This window comes from Tenrec ecaudatus, chromosome 3 (genome assembly GCF_050624435.1).
Source record: "Tenrec ecaudatus isolate mTenEca1 chromosome 3, mTenEca1.hap1, whole genome shotgun sequence".
In the NCBI taxonomy this organism is placed as follows: Eukaryota; Metazoa; Chordata; class Mammalia; order Afrosoricida; family Tenrecidae; genus Tenrec; species Tenrec ecaudatus.
Genome location: NC_134532.1, coordinates 68576921 through 68593606, shown reverse-complemented (window position 1 = coordinate 68593606; position 16686 = coordinate 68576921). Strand labels below are relative to the sequence as shown.

Below are 16686 nucleotides of genomic sequence, written 5' to 3'. Positions count from 1 at the left end.
CCTTCCTTTTATTTTTCTATCTTGGAAGAGAAATATGAAAAAGCTGCACCACCACCTCATGAGAAATTACATTAGGAAGAAAATAAAAAGATCTGGGGGGCTGCTTCACCATGATCAATAAAGAATGGTCGGAGAAGATGGTATGGTGTCAATCATTCATAAGAAAAGGGTGAGTGGACCCCCAAATATAAACTTATATCCATGAGACCAATGGATATTTCCTTATAGGGATGACCTCCTCCACAAATGTATCACTGTATCTGCATTTCAATATGAATACTTGGGGGGAGACATTAGCCTTTCTAGCTTCTTCACAGCTCTAGCCTATTCATCATGGGGTCTCCTAACTGCCTAAAGCACTCCCTGGCTACAGGACCTACTGACTGTCCAAGAAACTAACTCTCAGTAAATAGTAATTTTAGGGTCTGATGCTGAACAAGTCAACCTAAGGAGGATAGCTTTCTCTTCCTTTAAATGTTCCCCGGTCAATGAAGAAACCTGGGGTCAATGTTGTAGATCTTGGTTATCTTTCACTCAGACTCTATACTGAAGTCACAGTAAACTTGAAAATGTTCCTCAACATCTGACATTGTTCTTACAATGATGTTGCCCTGATTTCTGTGAACTTGATCATTACCCTAGAGTTGTCACCCACCATCTACTCCTAAGGTTATCTTCCTGGTCTCCATCAGTGGTTTGTAACTAGACTCCATGATGTAGTTCATAATTCTTATGAGTTGAAATGGAATGGATTGCTGACAGAGTGGAGGATGATAACTTAGAGCTGAGGGAGGAGGGCATGGTAAAAAAAGATGGCCTGAACATAAAGGTTATCTTGTCTAAACATAATTGATCAGGCTAGCCTTCCAGAAAAGAGATTCATCTCCTTTCAGGTTCGACCCACAAATACAGCCATGAGTATGAGAGAAGATACAGTCACTGATTTTCTATATATGTTTACCAGTACATGACTACTCCATGCCTGCTACCACAACTATAGGTTTGAACCTGAAGAATTAGAGTACAAGTCCTGGAGGCAATGGACACCAGACCAGGCTGCACACTAGGGTCCCATCCTTACATCAGCCAGGACTTGAACCTGTCTGCTATTTTAGACTGGGGCCCTGGGTAAAGCTCTGGTCACATATGTGCCCACTGGGCTGAACGTTGCCCCTAACTGCAACCATGTGTCCCATGCCTGCAACTGCAGCTTCTGCTCATGTTACTTATTTGCTCTCCCGTTTCCTGAGCATACTGGAGGCCTGCCCTGGACCTCAGCCCGCTTGACTGGGCTTTGACATCTGCCCCAGTTAGCCATTTGCCAGATGGTATCTTGTTTCAACCTGAGCAGGCACCCTTAGGACAAGGATGTCACCACCTGCCTCTGAGTACAGCTGCCTCGCAGATGTTGGTGCCTCCTTTTGTACCCCCAGACCAATTAGATCAAATGTGCATGATCTCTGCCATGGTCACCCCAGTAGGGAGTCATATAGCTAAGTGAAACCCCAAATATATTTTTTGTGTTTCACGTTTGCTATCCTCATGAAAAGTCTACCCTAGGTTACAAAGGCATCATTTTCAGCCTCATTAAGTTCATCAAACACTCTAAGTCAATCTCTAGAAATTTCACCAACATGTTTCATCCATTAGTTTTTTCATCCATGAGACACGGTTCTTGGAGCTTAGATCATACTTTAGCCAGGACAACAAAAAGGGGAGTCCCAAAACAAATTATTCTAAATGGAAAGTAATTTAAAAAAATGAAAATCACGCAAGCTTCTCCATAGATAGCGCATTCTGATTAAGGTGCCTGGCGACATTTGCCATGATGGAGTGTGGGACGCTACACACGAGCAAGCCAAAAGGCCGTGCATAATACTACCTGACAGTATCCACACCTTGACCCCTGTTGTTAGGTGCCAACGAGTATGTTTCAACCCCGTGTACCATGGAATGAAACACCGCCCAGTCCTGCGCCAGTCTTCCAACTGATTTTAGGCTTGAGCCCATCAATGTAGCCATGGTGTCAACCACCTTGTTGGAGGTCTTCTTTGTCTGATGCCCTGCTACTTTACCCCCCTAGGTCACAGTACTGAAAACATTCGGGTCACATATCCCAAAATAAAATATTGTGAACATCCATGATGTTTGCTGGGATGAGTATGCGCACCAGGGATTGTTGAGTGAGAGAAGGGCTACTGGAATGAAAATATGGCAGGCGCCAATATATAAGAACTCCAATGCAAGTGTACTCAGCGTAAAAATAAGCAGGGTAAACTTTATAGACAATATGAGAGGACACCTAGGAGAGTTGACTGCATCTCGCTGGTACTACCCCGCCCTTCAATTTTCATTAATGTAGCCCTCACTTTGGCTATTATGTTCATATGGTATGTCTTATGTGGTTTCTTTTGGGGGCCAGTAATTAAGAGTTCTTTGATCTGCTAGTATAATTGATTGAATTTGACAAATTCAATTATACAAACAAACAAACAAACCAAAAAGGTGTCTTTATTTTTGTTTGTCAGGGGGTTATTTCCATAATAGAGAACAAAGAAGGGCAGAATCTTACTATTAGTATATGACTCTCAGGAGTTTTCATAACCAGCACATGCTGAAGGCAAGGCAACCCTTCTTTGCTAAGCATTCGCATTGATTTAATACTATCTTGGATAGATTGGTACTGACAATGCTTGCTTTGTACAGTAGAATATAAACGCCATGAGGGCAGAGATTTGTGTTGTGTTGTCTGTTTCATTTCCCGGCATTAGGTTGAAATAAATTTCTATTGACAGGAAGAAAACATTTTGCTCCAACCTTTAGCTTTACAGCGGCACAGAACTCCGTGGCAGGGCTGTGGCTTAATATACTTAATGAAGCCCCTGCTTTGAAATATTATGACTAGCGCTGCCATGGCCATGTTTAAATGTATTTTTTTTTAAAGAATCTTTCATTGTTACTTTGGTGCTAAATTAGTGTCATATTAAAACCAGCTGCCCTGAGTCAATTGTTGCTCTGCTCATCGTGACCCTGTAAGGCAGAGCAGAAATGCTGGAAGATTTTATGGGAGCAGAGAGCCTCATCTTTTCCCACAAAGAAGCCGGTGAGTTTGAACTATTGGTCTTTTGGTTAGCCGCCCAGCTCCTCATGCACGGCTCTCTAATCATTCTCCTTCCCATAATTCCCTTTCCCACCATAGGACACATTGTATCAGATATGTACCTACATCAACAACAGGATTTATAAAACTAGTGGCCACCAGGCTGCTTCCATCTCCTGGAGGGAGCAAGTGTGCAGAGTAGGACCACTCTGAAGAGGTGCCTTGGCCTTGATCATTCAGCAGCCGATGACCATGCCTTTGTTCGGGGTTTGAATCACTAACCTTTCCATCAGTAGCTGAGTGCTTAATCATTAGCATGACTAGAGACTCTTCTATGCTTGGAACTATGCCTGTACCTCTGTCCATATCCATCTTTCTGCATGCATAGAGACTTAAGTCCAAACTGTGAGCTTATTCCTCGTCACTGCTCAGAAATACATTTCGAACAGATGTGATTCCCTTCAGTCCATCCCATCACACGTTCGTCCCATCACATCCCTTCAGTCCATCCCATCACATCGCACAAAACACATTGCCACATATTTACCGTCTGTCAATCCTTTCGCCCATCCCTACCATGATGCTTTCTTGAATCCAGGCCATGTGACTTCTTGCCTCTCTGAATGTGTCTGGCATTCTCTGTATCAATCACCTTTTATCCTGATCACATTGTAGGTTACAACCTCATTATCTGTAATTCCTGCAACACAAAGTCCTCCTTCCCACCCTTTGCCAAGTGGCTGCAGCAAGTCTGGGCAGAACATAATAAACTTCTCTTCTTCACTTAATACTTTTGCCAAAGACAAACCCTTTGTGGAAAACGAGGCTCTCTGAGGTAAAGAAAAGTATTATTCATGATAAAATATTTCATCTCATCATATATTCCCTTGGCATATTACCTACCTCCTCACTCACTGCCACAAAATCAATGCCGACTCATAGCAACCCTGCAAGATGAGCTAGCACTGTCCCTGTGAGTTTCCATATGGTAACTTTACTGGAGTAGAAAACCATCTTTGTCCTGTAGAACTGCTGGTGTATCAACCTGCTGTCCTGGAGGATCATAGCCGACTCTCAACTATGATGCCGCTGGGACTCCTTTCCCTCCCTCCCTTCCCTCCACAAAGTATTGCAATTATTGAATTTCTGTTTGCCATCTTTGTGAAACCACCATTATAACGGAGCCTGTTTCCGAGCATTCTTTTTTATTGTTGTCTTTGAATTGTTTCAAGATAGCATGGTTATGCTCGTGGATTGGCAGACTGAATATAGTAAAGATGTCAGTTCTGCCCAAGGCACTGTATAAATTCAGTGCTATCCTAATATGAATACCACCATCCTTCTTCAAAGAATTGGAAAATCAGATTACCAACTTCATATGGAGGGGGAAGAAGCCAAGAATTAGCAGAGAACTCCTCAAGAAGATGGACCAAGTGGGAGGGCTTGCTCCACCTGATGTTAGCATGTACTATACGGCCGCAGTATTCAAAACAGTGTGGTACTGGCATAGTAACAGATATTCAGTCCCATGGAAAAGAGCTGAAGACCCAGAAATAAAAACATCAGCATACAGGCAACTGATTTTTGATAAGGGTCCCAAAATACTAAATGGGAAGCAGATACCATCTTCAATAAATAGTGCTGGAAAAATGGATATCTACCAGCAGAAAAATGAAGCAAGACCCTTACCTCACTCCATGCACAAGAATAAACTCAAGGTGGATCACAGACCTTGAGATAAAACCCCAAACAATTAGAGCCATTAATGAGGGAATTGGGACAAACCTGAGAACCTTGGCACAGGAATCACATGGCTACCAGAAATAGGGAAGGATACAAAGACAGAGGAGTCACAAATAGACAAGTGTGATAAACTGAAGATAAGACACCTGTGTACATCGAAAGAATTCACCAAGAGAGTAATAAGAGAGTCAGTCCACCAACTAGGAAAACACCTTTCGCAATGACACATCAGACGAAGCCCTTATTACTAAAATCTACAATACTTTGCAATCTTACAATAAGAGAAAGACTATTTGCCAACTGAGGAGGTGGGTAAAGGACTAAACAGAAATTTCACAGAATCTGAAATCTGAATGGCCAATAAACATATGAGAAAAAGTTCCTGATCATTAGCCGTAAGAGAAATGCAAATCAAAACAATGATGAGATACCACCTAACACCCTCAAAGACAGCCCAATTAAAAAAATCAGAAACCAGCAAGTGTTGGAGGGCCTGTGGGGAGACAGGAACTCTCATCCACTGCTGGTGGACCTGTAGGTATGTACAGCCACTATGGAAATCGATTTGGCGATTTCTCAAACAGATGGAAATTGAGTTACCTTACGACCCAGAAATCCCCCTACTGGGAATATACCCAGAAGAGGCAAGAAACAAACCACGGCCAGACATCTGTGCTTCAATGTTCATTGTGGCAAAGTTCATAATTGCAAGGAGTTGGAAACAACCCAAATTTCCATCAATGAATGAATGAATTAAAAAACTATGGTACACACATATAATGGAGTACAACGCATCGCTAAAAAGCAGTAATGAACACATGAGGCATATTGCCACATGGGAAGAACAGGAGGAAATTATGCTAAGTGAAGTAAGCCAAGCGCAAAAGGACAAGTATAACATGAAGTAAGTTTGTCTATATATATATATATATATATATATATATATATATATATATATATATATATATATATATATATATATATATATGAGAGAACAGAAAGGTAAGTGCAAAAGGGGCACAGGGAAAAAGCTACTGCATAAAAACACTCCAGGGGTGAGGTCCAGGTAGTATGGGAGGGGCCGGACCAAATTCAGGGATACATATGGTAGCCAATTAAAAAGGGGGTGGAGGGAGGAAAGGGGAAAGAAAAAAAATAGGGCACTGACCCACCCAAGGGGAGGGTATTGTTTGTGTCTCCACAGGAAAAGAGGGACCAGATATAATGCAAGTGCCAGACAAATGCAGTGTGCTGTGCTGACAAGAAGTGGGAGCCAGTGGAGGGGGGCCCTGAGCGCTTGGCCCCCCTACCAGCTATGTGGACAGCTGACCCTCACCCCAGAAGAATTTACTTGAGAGGATGGCACTGAAACTGCAGCTAGGGGACAGGGCCATGTCTGATCAGAGCAAATGGGAACAAATGAAGGGGGAGGAAGAGAGAGCGGCGCACATCCTGGACCATTAGGCCTGGAGGACGGTATCCCCACTCTGAACAGCCAATGGACAGAGTGGACAATATGGCTGATCCCACTATAAGACACGCCGTCCCTTGATGGCCCAGGACTCTAAGGGGGACAACACTGGAGACTCCATGTCGGGACTGGCCCAGACTGACCCTATGACAACGAGGCAAAAAACTACAAGTGTGCGGCAGAGCAACCATTGGAGCAAAGCAGGGAGCCCCCGAGGGAGTACAAAGGACAGACTCTGGGGCCAGAGCATGGTACCCTATTGGACCTGACTGAAGGACATGGCTAGAGATCAAAAATCAGACCTTTATCTATTTACAGGTTTTTCTTTCTTTTAAAATTTTTTTTCTTTTATTAATTTATTCCTCTATGGGTAATTGGTATCTTTTTTTTAAAAGACTAACCACTTCTTTATTTAATTGGTGTCTTTTTTTGTTGTCATCGCTGTGTTCTCACTCATCACCTATCTTGCTATGGCTTGATTTTTGGCATATGATTATCTCTACAGCTCTATCTAGATAAGATAGACCGGATGAAAATGAATAGTATGGAGGAGAAAACAACGGGACCAATGGTTCTGGGGCAATATGGGAGAGGGGGAGGAAGGGGGTAAGGAGGTGGTGCTGACCAACCCAGGGACAAGGGAGCAACAAGTGATCCAAAATCAGTGGCAAGGAGGGTGTGAGAAGCCTGCTAGGGATTCAACAAGGGCAAGGTAACCAAGATAAATTACTGAAACCCAAATGAAGGCTGAGCATGATAGTGAGACAAGAGGAAAGTAAAAGGAAATAGAGGAGATAACTAGATGACAAAGGGTATTTACTGGGGTCTAAAGACTGGAATGTACATATGTAAATATATTTATATAAGAGTGTGGGGAAACAGATCTATGTACATATATTTATAGGTTTAGTATTAAGGCAGCAGATGGACATTGGGCCTCCACTCAAGCACTTACGCAATGCAAGAACACGTTGTTCTATTAAATTGGCATTCCAGAATGCACACCTTCCCGACACAATTGCTGAAGAAAAATGTGTGCATAAGCAACTGTGGTGAAGAAAGCTGATGGTGCCCAGCTATCAAAAGATATAGCTTCTGGGGTTTTAAAGGCTTGAAGATAAACATGCAGCCATCTAGCTGAGAAGCACACCAGCCTGTCTGACCACAAGTTGTAGAAGGGACCAGTTATCAGACACCAAAGACCTAAAAATCATATCAGAGTGTGCCCACCTTCCTGATACGATCACTGAAGACTAACGTGTGCATAAGCAAATGTGAAGAAAGCTAATGGTGCCCAGCTATCAAAGGATATAGCATCTGGGGTCTTAAAGGCTTGAAGATAAACAAATGGCCATCTACCAGAGAAGTAACAAAGCCCACATGGAAGAAGCACACCAGACTGTCTGACTGCAAAGTATAGAAGGGACCAGTTATCAGACACCAAAGAACTAAAAATCATATCAGTGGGTGCCCATCTGCCTGATACGATCAATGAAGATAAACGTGTGCATAAGCAAATGTGGTGAAGAAAGCTGATGGTGCCCAGCTATCAAAAGATATAGCGTCTGGGGTCTTGGAGGCTCAAAGATAAACAAGCAGCCATCTATTTCAGAAGCAACAAAGCCCACAGGGAAGATAGGCATATCAAGCATCAAGGAACAAAAAATCATATCATTGTTAATGTGGATGAGTGCAGAGTAGAGACTCAAAGCCCATTGGTAATGGGTGAGTGCAGAGTGGATACTGAAAGCCCATCGTTAGGAAACTGGACACCCCCTTAATGAAGAGTTGTGGGGAGGAGATGAGCCAGTGGGTGCAGGGTAGCAACGATGAAACATATAACTTTCCTCTAGTTCTTAGATACTTCCTTCCTCCCACTATCATGATCCCAATTCTACCTTACAGCTAGACGAGAGGATGTACATTGGTACAGATAGCAACTGAAACACAGGGAACCAGGACAGATGGCTCCTTCAGGACCAGTGGTGAGAGTGGCGATGCCTGGAGGGTGGAGGGATATGGGGTAGAAAGGGGGAACTGATTACAAGAATCTATGCAGTCTCCTCCGTGAAGGATGGACAGCAGAGAAGAGGGGGGAGGGTGAGATGTCGGACAGTGTAACATATGACAAAATAATAATAATTTATGAATTATGAAGGGTTCATGATGTAGGGGGAGTGGGGAGGGAGGGGGAAAATGAGCAGTTGATATTAAGGGCTCAAGTAGAATGTAAATGTTTTGAGAATGATGATGGCAACAAATGTACATATGCGCTTGACACAATGGATGTATGTATGGATAGTGATAAGGATTGTATGAGCCCCATTAAAATGATTTTAAAAAATAAATAAATAAAAATACACACACAAAAATTACTTAAAGGAAAAAATGAGGAGCTGATGCCAGGGGCTTAGGTGGAGAGCAAATGTTTTGAGAATGATGAGGGCAATGAATGTACAACTATGCTTTACACAATTGATGTATGTATGGATTGTGATAGGAGGTGAATGAGCCCCTAATAAAACACTTTAAAAAAAAGAAGCCACTTATCTCAGAAGGCAGGATAGATAAGAACCTTCCCAACCCTGCCTAAACTGTTTTTGTCATATGATTATCACTACAGTTTCTATTATGTTGAAATGTATTGATTATTCCCATAGAGCCCTGCCACAAGGTAGCTCTCCTGGTGTTTAAAAAAAAAGTGCCAACAGCGTTTTTGGTAAGGGAAAAAATAGATAGCATGGTTAGATATAAAGTTATATTTACAGGAGCATCCCTACTCACAAGAAATCATTATGCAGTCGTAATGGGGGCAGGTAGGGGGAGTCTGAATTATATGGCTAATGTGTGTTTTAGTCCTGATGGGGCAGTGGGCAAAGCACTTGGCTGCTAACCAAAGAGGTTGGCAATTCCAACCCACCAGCCATTCCATGGGAGAAAGTGGAGGCCCAATAATTGTTTTAAGATTTCCCGTCTTGGAAACCCTATGGGGCAGTGGTACTCTGTCCTGTTGGGTCCCTGTGAGGGGAAAGAGACTCAAAGGCAGTGGGCATTTGTAGACAACCCAGGGTACTAGGAAAATTACTAAGCATAGTCTTCCTTTATGCAAACATTTTCCTACAGGAGAAATCAAGTTATAATAAATCAAGTAGGCTGTCATGAAGGGAAAGAAAAAAAAATTATACCAGCAAAGTGCATGGCCTGAGGGGTGTGTGGGTGTGTAGGGGATGGAAGAATGTTTTATCTCCTTGAGAACGTGGGTGGGAGGTATGACTGCAAGGAATTCTGAAACCGTTTCTGAAAGTCACACTGCTTTGCTGTTTGATCTCAGCCACTGACATCGCATCTTGAGCCCTCCGGACCTTTCTCCACCCTCCTGTGCTTCCTGCTTGCCTGGCTCCTGCATCCTCAACATTACCCAGCAGACGTCCACTTACCATCTTCTTCGTAGAGAAGGCCCATGTTCGAATGCGATTCGGCTTCTTTCTTCCCTCCATCAATTTTGATCAGTTGAGCAATCTTAAAACACCGTTCATAAAAGTGATTCCTTACCCACTGGTCTTCAGGAGTATTGAAGTAACAGGCCAGAGCGTACAAGTTATTATATACATCTTCAAAGTACTCTTCAAAGAGAGAAAAACATAAGTTGCCTTAGAACAGTGCCGCACAAAGCATCCCTTCGAATGGGAAACCAATAAAGTGACTTGTATTTTCTATTTTTCCTCAAAAATAGGGTTACCTGTTGTTAAAGTTAAAATCTAATTCTAAAAATTAAATGAATGCCTTTTAGTTATTAAAATAACTGCATTAGTAAAAGGCTATTCAGCTAGGCACGAAAATCTTTCCCCCAAACTTAGGAAGGTTGGATATATTAAAACACCAGACTGTAGGGAAGGTGGGGGACAGGATAATGAGCAAAGTGCTCAGTTTCGAGGGGAAGAAATGCATGTATGTTATCACCACGCATTTTTCCCATCTGAGGTTTGAATAGCGTGTAAAAATTTTCACGCAAGCAATGCTTCTGAATCACAACAAAAAGATGATGCATATAAATGCAACAGAAAGGAAATGAATATATCAGAGAATTCTACTCAAAGACTGAAAACACAGACCCACAAACTAAACCACAACAAGGTGCTGACAGATGGAAACAGTGAATTTCTATGTTTCCATTTTGTATATTTTTGTTCCTGCTTGAAATGTATCAATATGAGACATCCTTCTCACCCAGATAGTAATTTACTCCTTAAGTCTTCTGTAAGTTCTGTTTCTAAAACCAACCTTTACGGACAAAAAAAAAAAAAAAAGAAAAGAAAGTGTGTGAATAAATGGGCAATCAGTTTTATCAGCCCCACTGCAATAGGAAATTTGAAAGCAAACACTGCATGTAATAGATTACACTTTCTGTCAACCTCCCTCTCAACGTGAGTGTGAACAAGTTCAGAATCTTTGTGTGTCCGCATCCATGCCGACAGCAGATCTGTGAATGGGAGGTGACCCCGAGGTCCAAGGAGAGTAGTTGGTTGTTGCTATGAAATAACTATCCCATGTGTGTTAATTCGGGGTTTCACAGGTGTTTGAACCATTTAGTGATATCAATGGCATCTGTAAGATGTTTTAACAGCAATCATTCTCTGTTCGAATTCATGGATATCAATGGCGGTTCATTCTCCAGGAACATCAATCCTATGTTCCCGAAGGGATTACAATAAAGAAAAAGATTTACCGTACATACTCGTGTATAAGCCAAGATTTTCAGCCTTTAAAAAAATCATTTTATTAGGGCCTCATACAACTCTTTTTACAATCCATACAAGCATCATTTGTGTCCAGCACATTCATACATATGTTGCCATCATCATTCTCAAAATACTTGCTTTCTACTTGAGCCCTTGGTATCAGCTCCTCATTTTCCCCTCCCTCCCCACTCCCCTTCTCCCCTACCCCTTGATAATTTATAGATAATTATTATTTTATCATATCTTACACCATCCAACGTCTTCCTCACCCAGTTCTCCGCTGTCCGTCCTCCAGGGAGGAGGTTACATGTAGACCTTGTCATCTCCCTACCCTCCTTCCACTCATCCAGAGGAGCTCATCTGTCTTGGATTCCCCGCATTTCCAGTTCCCATCCATGCCAGTGTACATCTCCTGGTCCAGCCGGTTACATGGATAGAACTGGGATCATGATAGTGGGGGGGGGCCTTCAAGAACTAGAGGAAAATTGTATGCCTCATCATTGCTACACTACACTCTGACTGGTTTGTTACCTCCCCACAGCCCTTCTGCAAGGGGATGTCCAATTCCCCCCAGGTGGACCCTGGGTCCCCACTCTGCACCCGCATCATTAACAATTTCAGCACCTTTTTGATGCCATTTTTGTGGTAAAATTAGGTACCGCAGCTGATATCAGGGAGCTTATACTCAAGTATATATGGTATATATTGCCCAATAGTACTCCTATAGAGTGAACACTCAAAAGACTCAATGAGATGAAACATGCTAATCACAACAAAGTGTAGCTGATAAGAATTGTGCATAAGATGCCTCGATTGTCTTAAGACCTGTCCCATTCCTTTATGTAGGACCATAATTTGGTATGGATTGAAAAGTAAATATTGATAAAGATTCTCTACTTTTTAATGTGCTGAAGATTCTTCTGGACAACTCTGCTTCTTCATGGACCTCAGGATGGGCAACAGCTTGGATGAAAAGCAAACGGTTCTGTACTTAAAGTGAACATGTCACCTCAGAACCCACTCACGATGCTTATCTCTCCATCCTGAACCTCCTACACAGAGGATCAAGGGCAGGCAAGCCCATTTTCATAATATTTTATATTCTTTGTCACGGTTAGTAATGAGAGAGTTCTTGCTTTTAAAAGCCCATAAGTAAAACACTTTATATTCTTGATTAAACAAACAAAGACTCTATAAAGAGCTTTTTAAAAAGAATACTTGTGGCCCTGAAATAACTTTTCCTATGTCCCAGTAATTAAACCTTAATAGAATAACATTTCATAAACAATGTTTTTAGAATGCATTATGTAAGCTATTAATATTTCATAAATTTGAAACTACTAGTCATAAAAGGGATTTTTTTCTTCATGAAATGGAGCAGTTTTTCGCTGTATTAGTTAGAAATGAACTTGTCCAAGTGTTGTATCTTTAGACATTGCATACACATGGCCTTCAATTTTTAACTTCTCTTCTTTTTGTATACCACTTTCGTGCACTGCCAGCAGGTATGGCCAGGGGTTCAAAACCAATTCTATTGTTATTGATTACTTAGGCAAAAGCTTCTCATTATACTCTCCAAAAAGGAGATTCTGTGATCAAATAAATTTGAGAAATGTTCTTTCTAATTTCCTTCCTTGGGTGAACCATCAAACATAGTCGTACCTTAAGGCTTATATTAAGTCCTGCAATAAACCAAGCTGTTTAACGTGGATGTTAAATCACCTGATATGCCCAAGACATTTATCCAGACAGTTACGTTTGCTTTGTTTTGCATAAACACAAAAACATTTTAAGGAATTGCGCGAGTACTGAACATACTTTGGGTATTCTACACAAACATTTTTGGAAGAAAAACATGCTGCCTGATTGATGCTTGATGGTAATTTAAGGTCATGTATAGATAAAACTTGAACTATCTATTGATTTGGTTATTCAGTGTCCTTATTGCTATCTCTCTCCCAGCCACCTGGGGCTCAAGGTCTTGATCAGAACATCACAGGAGGTGCAGAGAAAGTACAGACAAAGAACTTTTTTAGCAAAAGGAAAATAGTTTGAGAAGAAAGGACCAACTTACTCAAAACATGTCTTGCCCCAGAAGAGCCAAAAGATGTTTCCGAAAGGAATTTAAGCGAGTCTAGATGACTGCTGTCAAGAGAAGCGCCTGATCTGACTAAATGAAAGGCTGGCCTGTCCCACGAGAAGCAATCAGAATATGCAGAGACATGCTATTTGTCTCAGATCCCAGTCCCCCAATATAGGGTGGAATCTAGCGAAACTGTTAGCATACATCTCCTAATGCAAACTCCCTGATTCAATTCTTTAGGAGTTTTTATTAAAATCTCCAAAGTCCCTGATAAAAATACTGGGAAATGGGTGTGATTTTTAAGTTATAGTGCTCCTTGAAAACAGCAGTTTCGCAATCTTCAGACTATACAGGAAGGAAAACTGGCTCGTTTATAAGAAAGGACCTAATAGACTTGCAGGTCTTGCAAAGCTCCGGACTTTGTGTTGGTTCGGCGTTCCCTATCATTTATTCTAAAGACATGCTTCGTTGACGAACCTCCACGGGGCTAAGTTGCCTTCATGTTGGAGAATCTACAAGCCACATCTGGCGTCCTCCCTCGGGAGCTGGCGGCTCGGGCTCCTGCTGCTGCTTACCTTTCCTTTCAGCGATCTCTGCCAGGGTCAGGTAGTGGTACAAGTGATCCAGTTTATCAGGCTGCTCTTCTAGGGGCCTCTGCAGCCAGAAGGTGGACCGAGCCTTCGCAGCCTCCCGCAGGGTGTCCCACTGCTCCATCAGGTAGAAGAGCTCCGTGAAGGACTTATGATAGCCCTCTCGCAGCATGTCCACACAGATGTTCTTCTTGTACGAGTTCCTGTGGCTGGGAACAAGAACCAGAACACACCAAGCTGAATTTTAATCCTCCAAATCCACACGGCGCTTTGATCGTACAGGCGGAATCACACCACCTTCTCTTCTTCCATCTCCATAAAAGTACTGAAGGATTTCAGAAATCCGTGCCCGCTAACCCTTATCACGGAACAACTTCAGTTTAATGAACGATGCCAGGAGCCATCTAAATACAGTCATGTTAATGAAATTATGTTATAAATATATCAGTTCCAGAGCTCAGCTCCGGTTGATTAGGACAAATGAGTTCGTTGATTGACAATACATATAAAAATTACTCGACCTACTAGCCCGCCCTCATACACACACAAAGCTAATGAGCCAATGAAAAATTGAACATTCCATCTTGCCGCAAACGATGTAGTCACGAGACATGTCATGTGCTGTGGAAGTCTGTCCATCCACCCACTCATTCATTCATGCTAAAAACATGTACTAACAGTGGTTATACCAAAGTCAGCAGTCCGAAAGCACCGGCCACTCCTCGGGAGGAAGAGCAGGCTTTCTGCTCCTGTAAAGAGTAAGTCTCCGAAACGCACAGGCGCTTCCACCCTGTCCTGCACGAATTGGCAGCCACTCAATGACACTGCCTTTTGAGTGGGTTACCACATCACATTTTTTCCAATTAAAATTAAGCCAGTCGTTCTTTAGTTTATGTCACATCTAAATTCAATAATAAACCACATACAAGGAGTTAGAATGTTAAATGAGGTATAAGATATCCATTCATTTATTCAACAGTTAATGGCTTGTCTACCCTCTTCTGGACTAAACAGATTTGAATGCTCCTGTGACATTCACATCCTACCGAGGAAACACAGCCAACTAAACAAATAATTGTGAAATTTGTTCTCCAGCAAATACAGTTGTGGGATAATTATTATAAAGTACATTGCCATCACAATCAGATTCTGACACACAGCAACGCTGCAGGGCAGATGAGAACTGCCCCGCCTGTACATCTTTACAGAAACACACTGGAATATCCTTCTGTGGGGTAAGGGCTGGTGGGCTCAAACTCACCAATTCCTTACCCTATGCAATGCTGTCACTTCGCACCCCAACCAAAACCAACCCTGCTGCCTTTGAACAGCTGCCCAGGCATGCTGAACTTGTAGCACAGAGTAGAATGGCTCCTTAAGGTTCTGGAGTCCTTATTTCTCTACGGGGACAGAGACCCATCTTTTCCCAGTGAAGCAGGTGGTGGGTTTGAACTGCTGACCTTTCAGTTAGCAGCTTAATAATGCTTTCCTGATACAGCAAAGATGCTCACCTGTTAAAAGATCGTCTCTAGCGGAAAGAGTGGTGGCTCAAACCCTCCTGGCGGCACTCAGCAGCACCGCCTGGCAGTCGGCGGGAGCCCCCGGGGAGCAGCTCTACTGTGCACACAGGCAGCACCAGGAGTTGGAACCAGAGCAAAGGCACTGAACAACAGACACTAGTTGTCTGGATGCTATTCATTCACAAAAAAGAACAACCAAGTGTCAAGTATAGCTTCATTCTGATTTCTTCACAGAAATGTTGGTAGGTGCATTTAATTTAAATCTATCGATTATGCGATATGATGTGACTAGCAATAAAAATTTCAGTGTGCAGACAGCATTGGACTGAGTCTGAAAACTCAAATTGGAAGCCAGTTTTACCTAATCCCCCTGAATCTCAATCTTCTTACCCATAAAAATGCACACGTTAACATATATACTATCTACCTCACTGGAGTCTGCTAAGGATGAAATGAAAGCACGCCTGTGAAAATACGCTGGGACTTGGAGACTCTGCACTGTTGGTTCTCAATTTTGGGCTGTGCCTTAGAGTGATGTACAGAGTTTAAAATGAACAAACAGAAATCTAACCACGGCCTAGCCTCTAAGAAGTTCTCAGGTAATCAGCTAAAGCACAGAATAAACCACACAGAGACTGGTGAGGGGGGAGATGGGTGGTACCTGACATCAGAGAAAGAGAAGGCAGAACCAGATCAAACATTAAAGCACAAAAAGAAGTTTAGGAGAAGTTGGCAGTACTGTAGAGCCATTGAAGAACTAGCATTAAGGAAGTGAGCTGCTGATATTGTACTTCCCTGTTATTGAGAAAAATAAAAGCATTCTTGGAACTACTTTCACTTTGGTCTCATTGACCACAACTATGTCACTTGGCCACCCCTTGGTGCAAGGGAGCCTGGAAAACATCTCTGTCCTGTTCCTGCACATATTACTACCCTATGGAAAATTAGAATTGTGGTGGCAAGGAAACAGATACCGGGCAAAGTTTATCAAAAATTCAGAGTTTACCAAAAGTAAGTGCTGACAGATCCCTATCCTAGCCTCATGGTTGCCAGGAAAAATGAACATCCCCCTGCTAAAAATTTAGGTTTCAGATAAACAATGGCTATTTTAAAATATGAACATGTCCCCAATATTGCATGGACATATTTATACAAAATATTTGTTTATCTGACATTGAAATGTAACTAGATGTTCTGGATTTTCATCTGTTAAGTCTGGCAACTCAATTCCACACACAATGCTTTTCCCCCTCTGAATACAATGTTGTTTCTATATAGGATGATAGGGTGAGGGGGCAACAATTTTACAATCTGGAATAAGCTGAGAAATTGCTCAATTGGACTGACTTTACCTTTGAATGACAAATTAGATTTTATTTTACACTAGGGGAGATCAAGATCCAGGGACAGAAATTAAAATTAAGTTATGAAAAAGTAAAG

At 42.1% G+C, this 16686-nt stretch overlaps 1 protein-coding gene across 1 annotated transcript in view; it reads right to left on the bottom strand.

The window, feature by feature from the left end:
- Window positions 1-16686, bottom strand: part of TTC29 (tetratricopeptide repeat domain 29) — a 181134-nt gene that overhangs the window by 128625 nt on the left and 35823 nt on the right. The window contains exons 3-4 of the mRNA XM_075543526.1: window positions 13712-13935; window positions 9752-9937 (exon numbers count right to left, since the gene is read on the bottom strand). Coding sequence (XP_075399641.1) covers window positions 9752-9937; window positions 13712-13935 — 410 coding nt within the window. The remainder of the gene's footprint in view (window positions 1-9751; window positions 9938-13711; window positions 13936-16686) is intronic.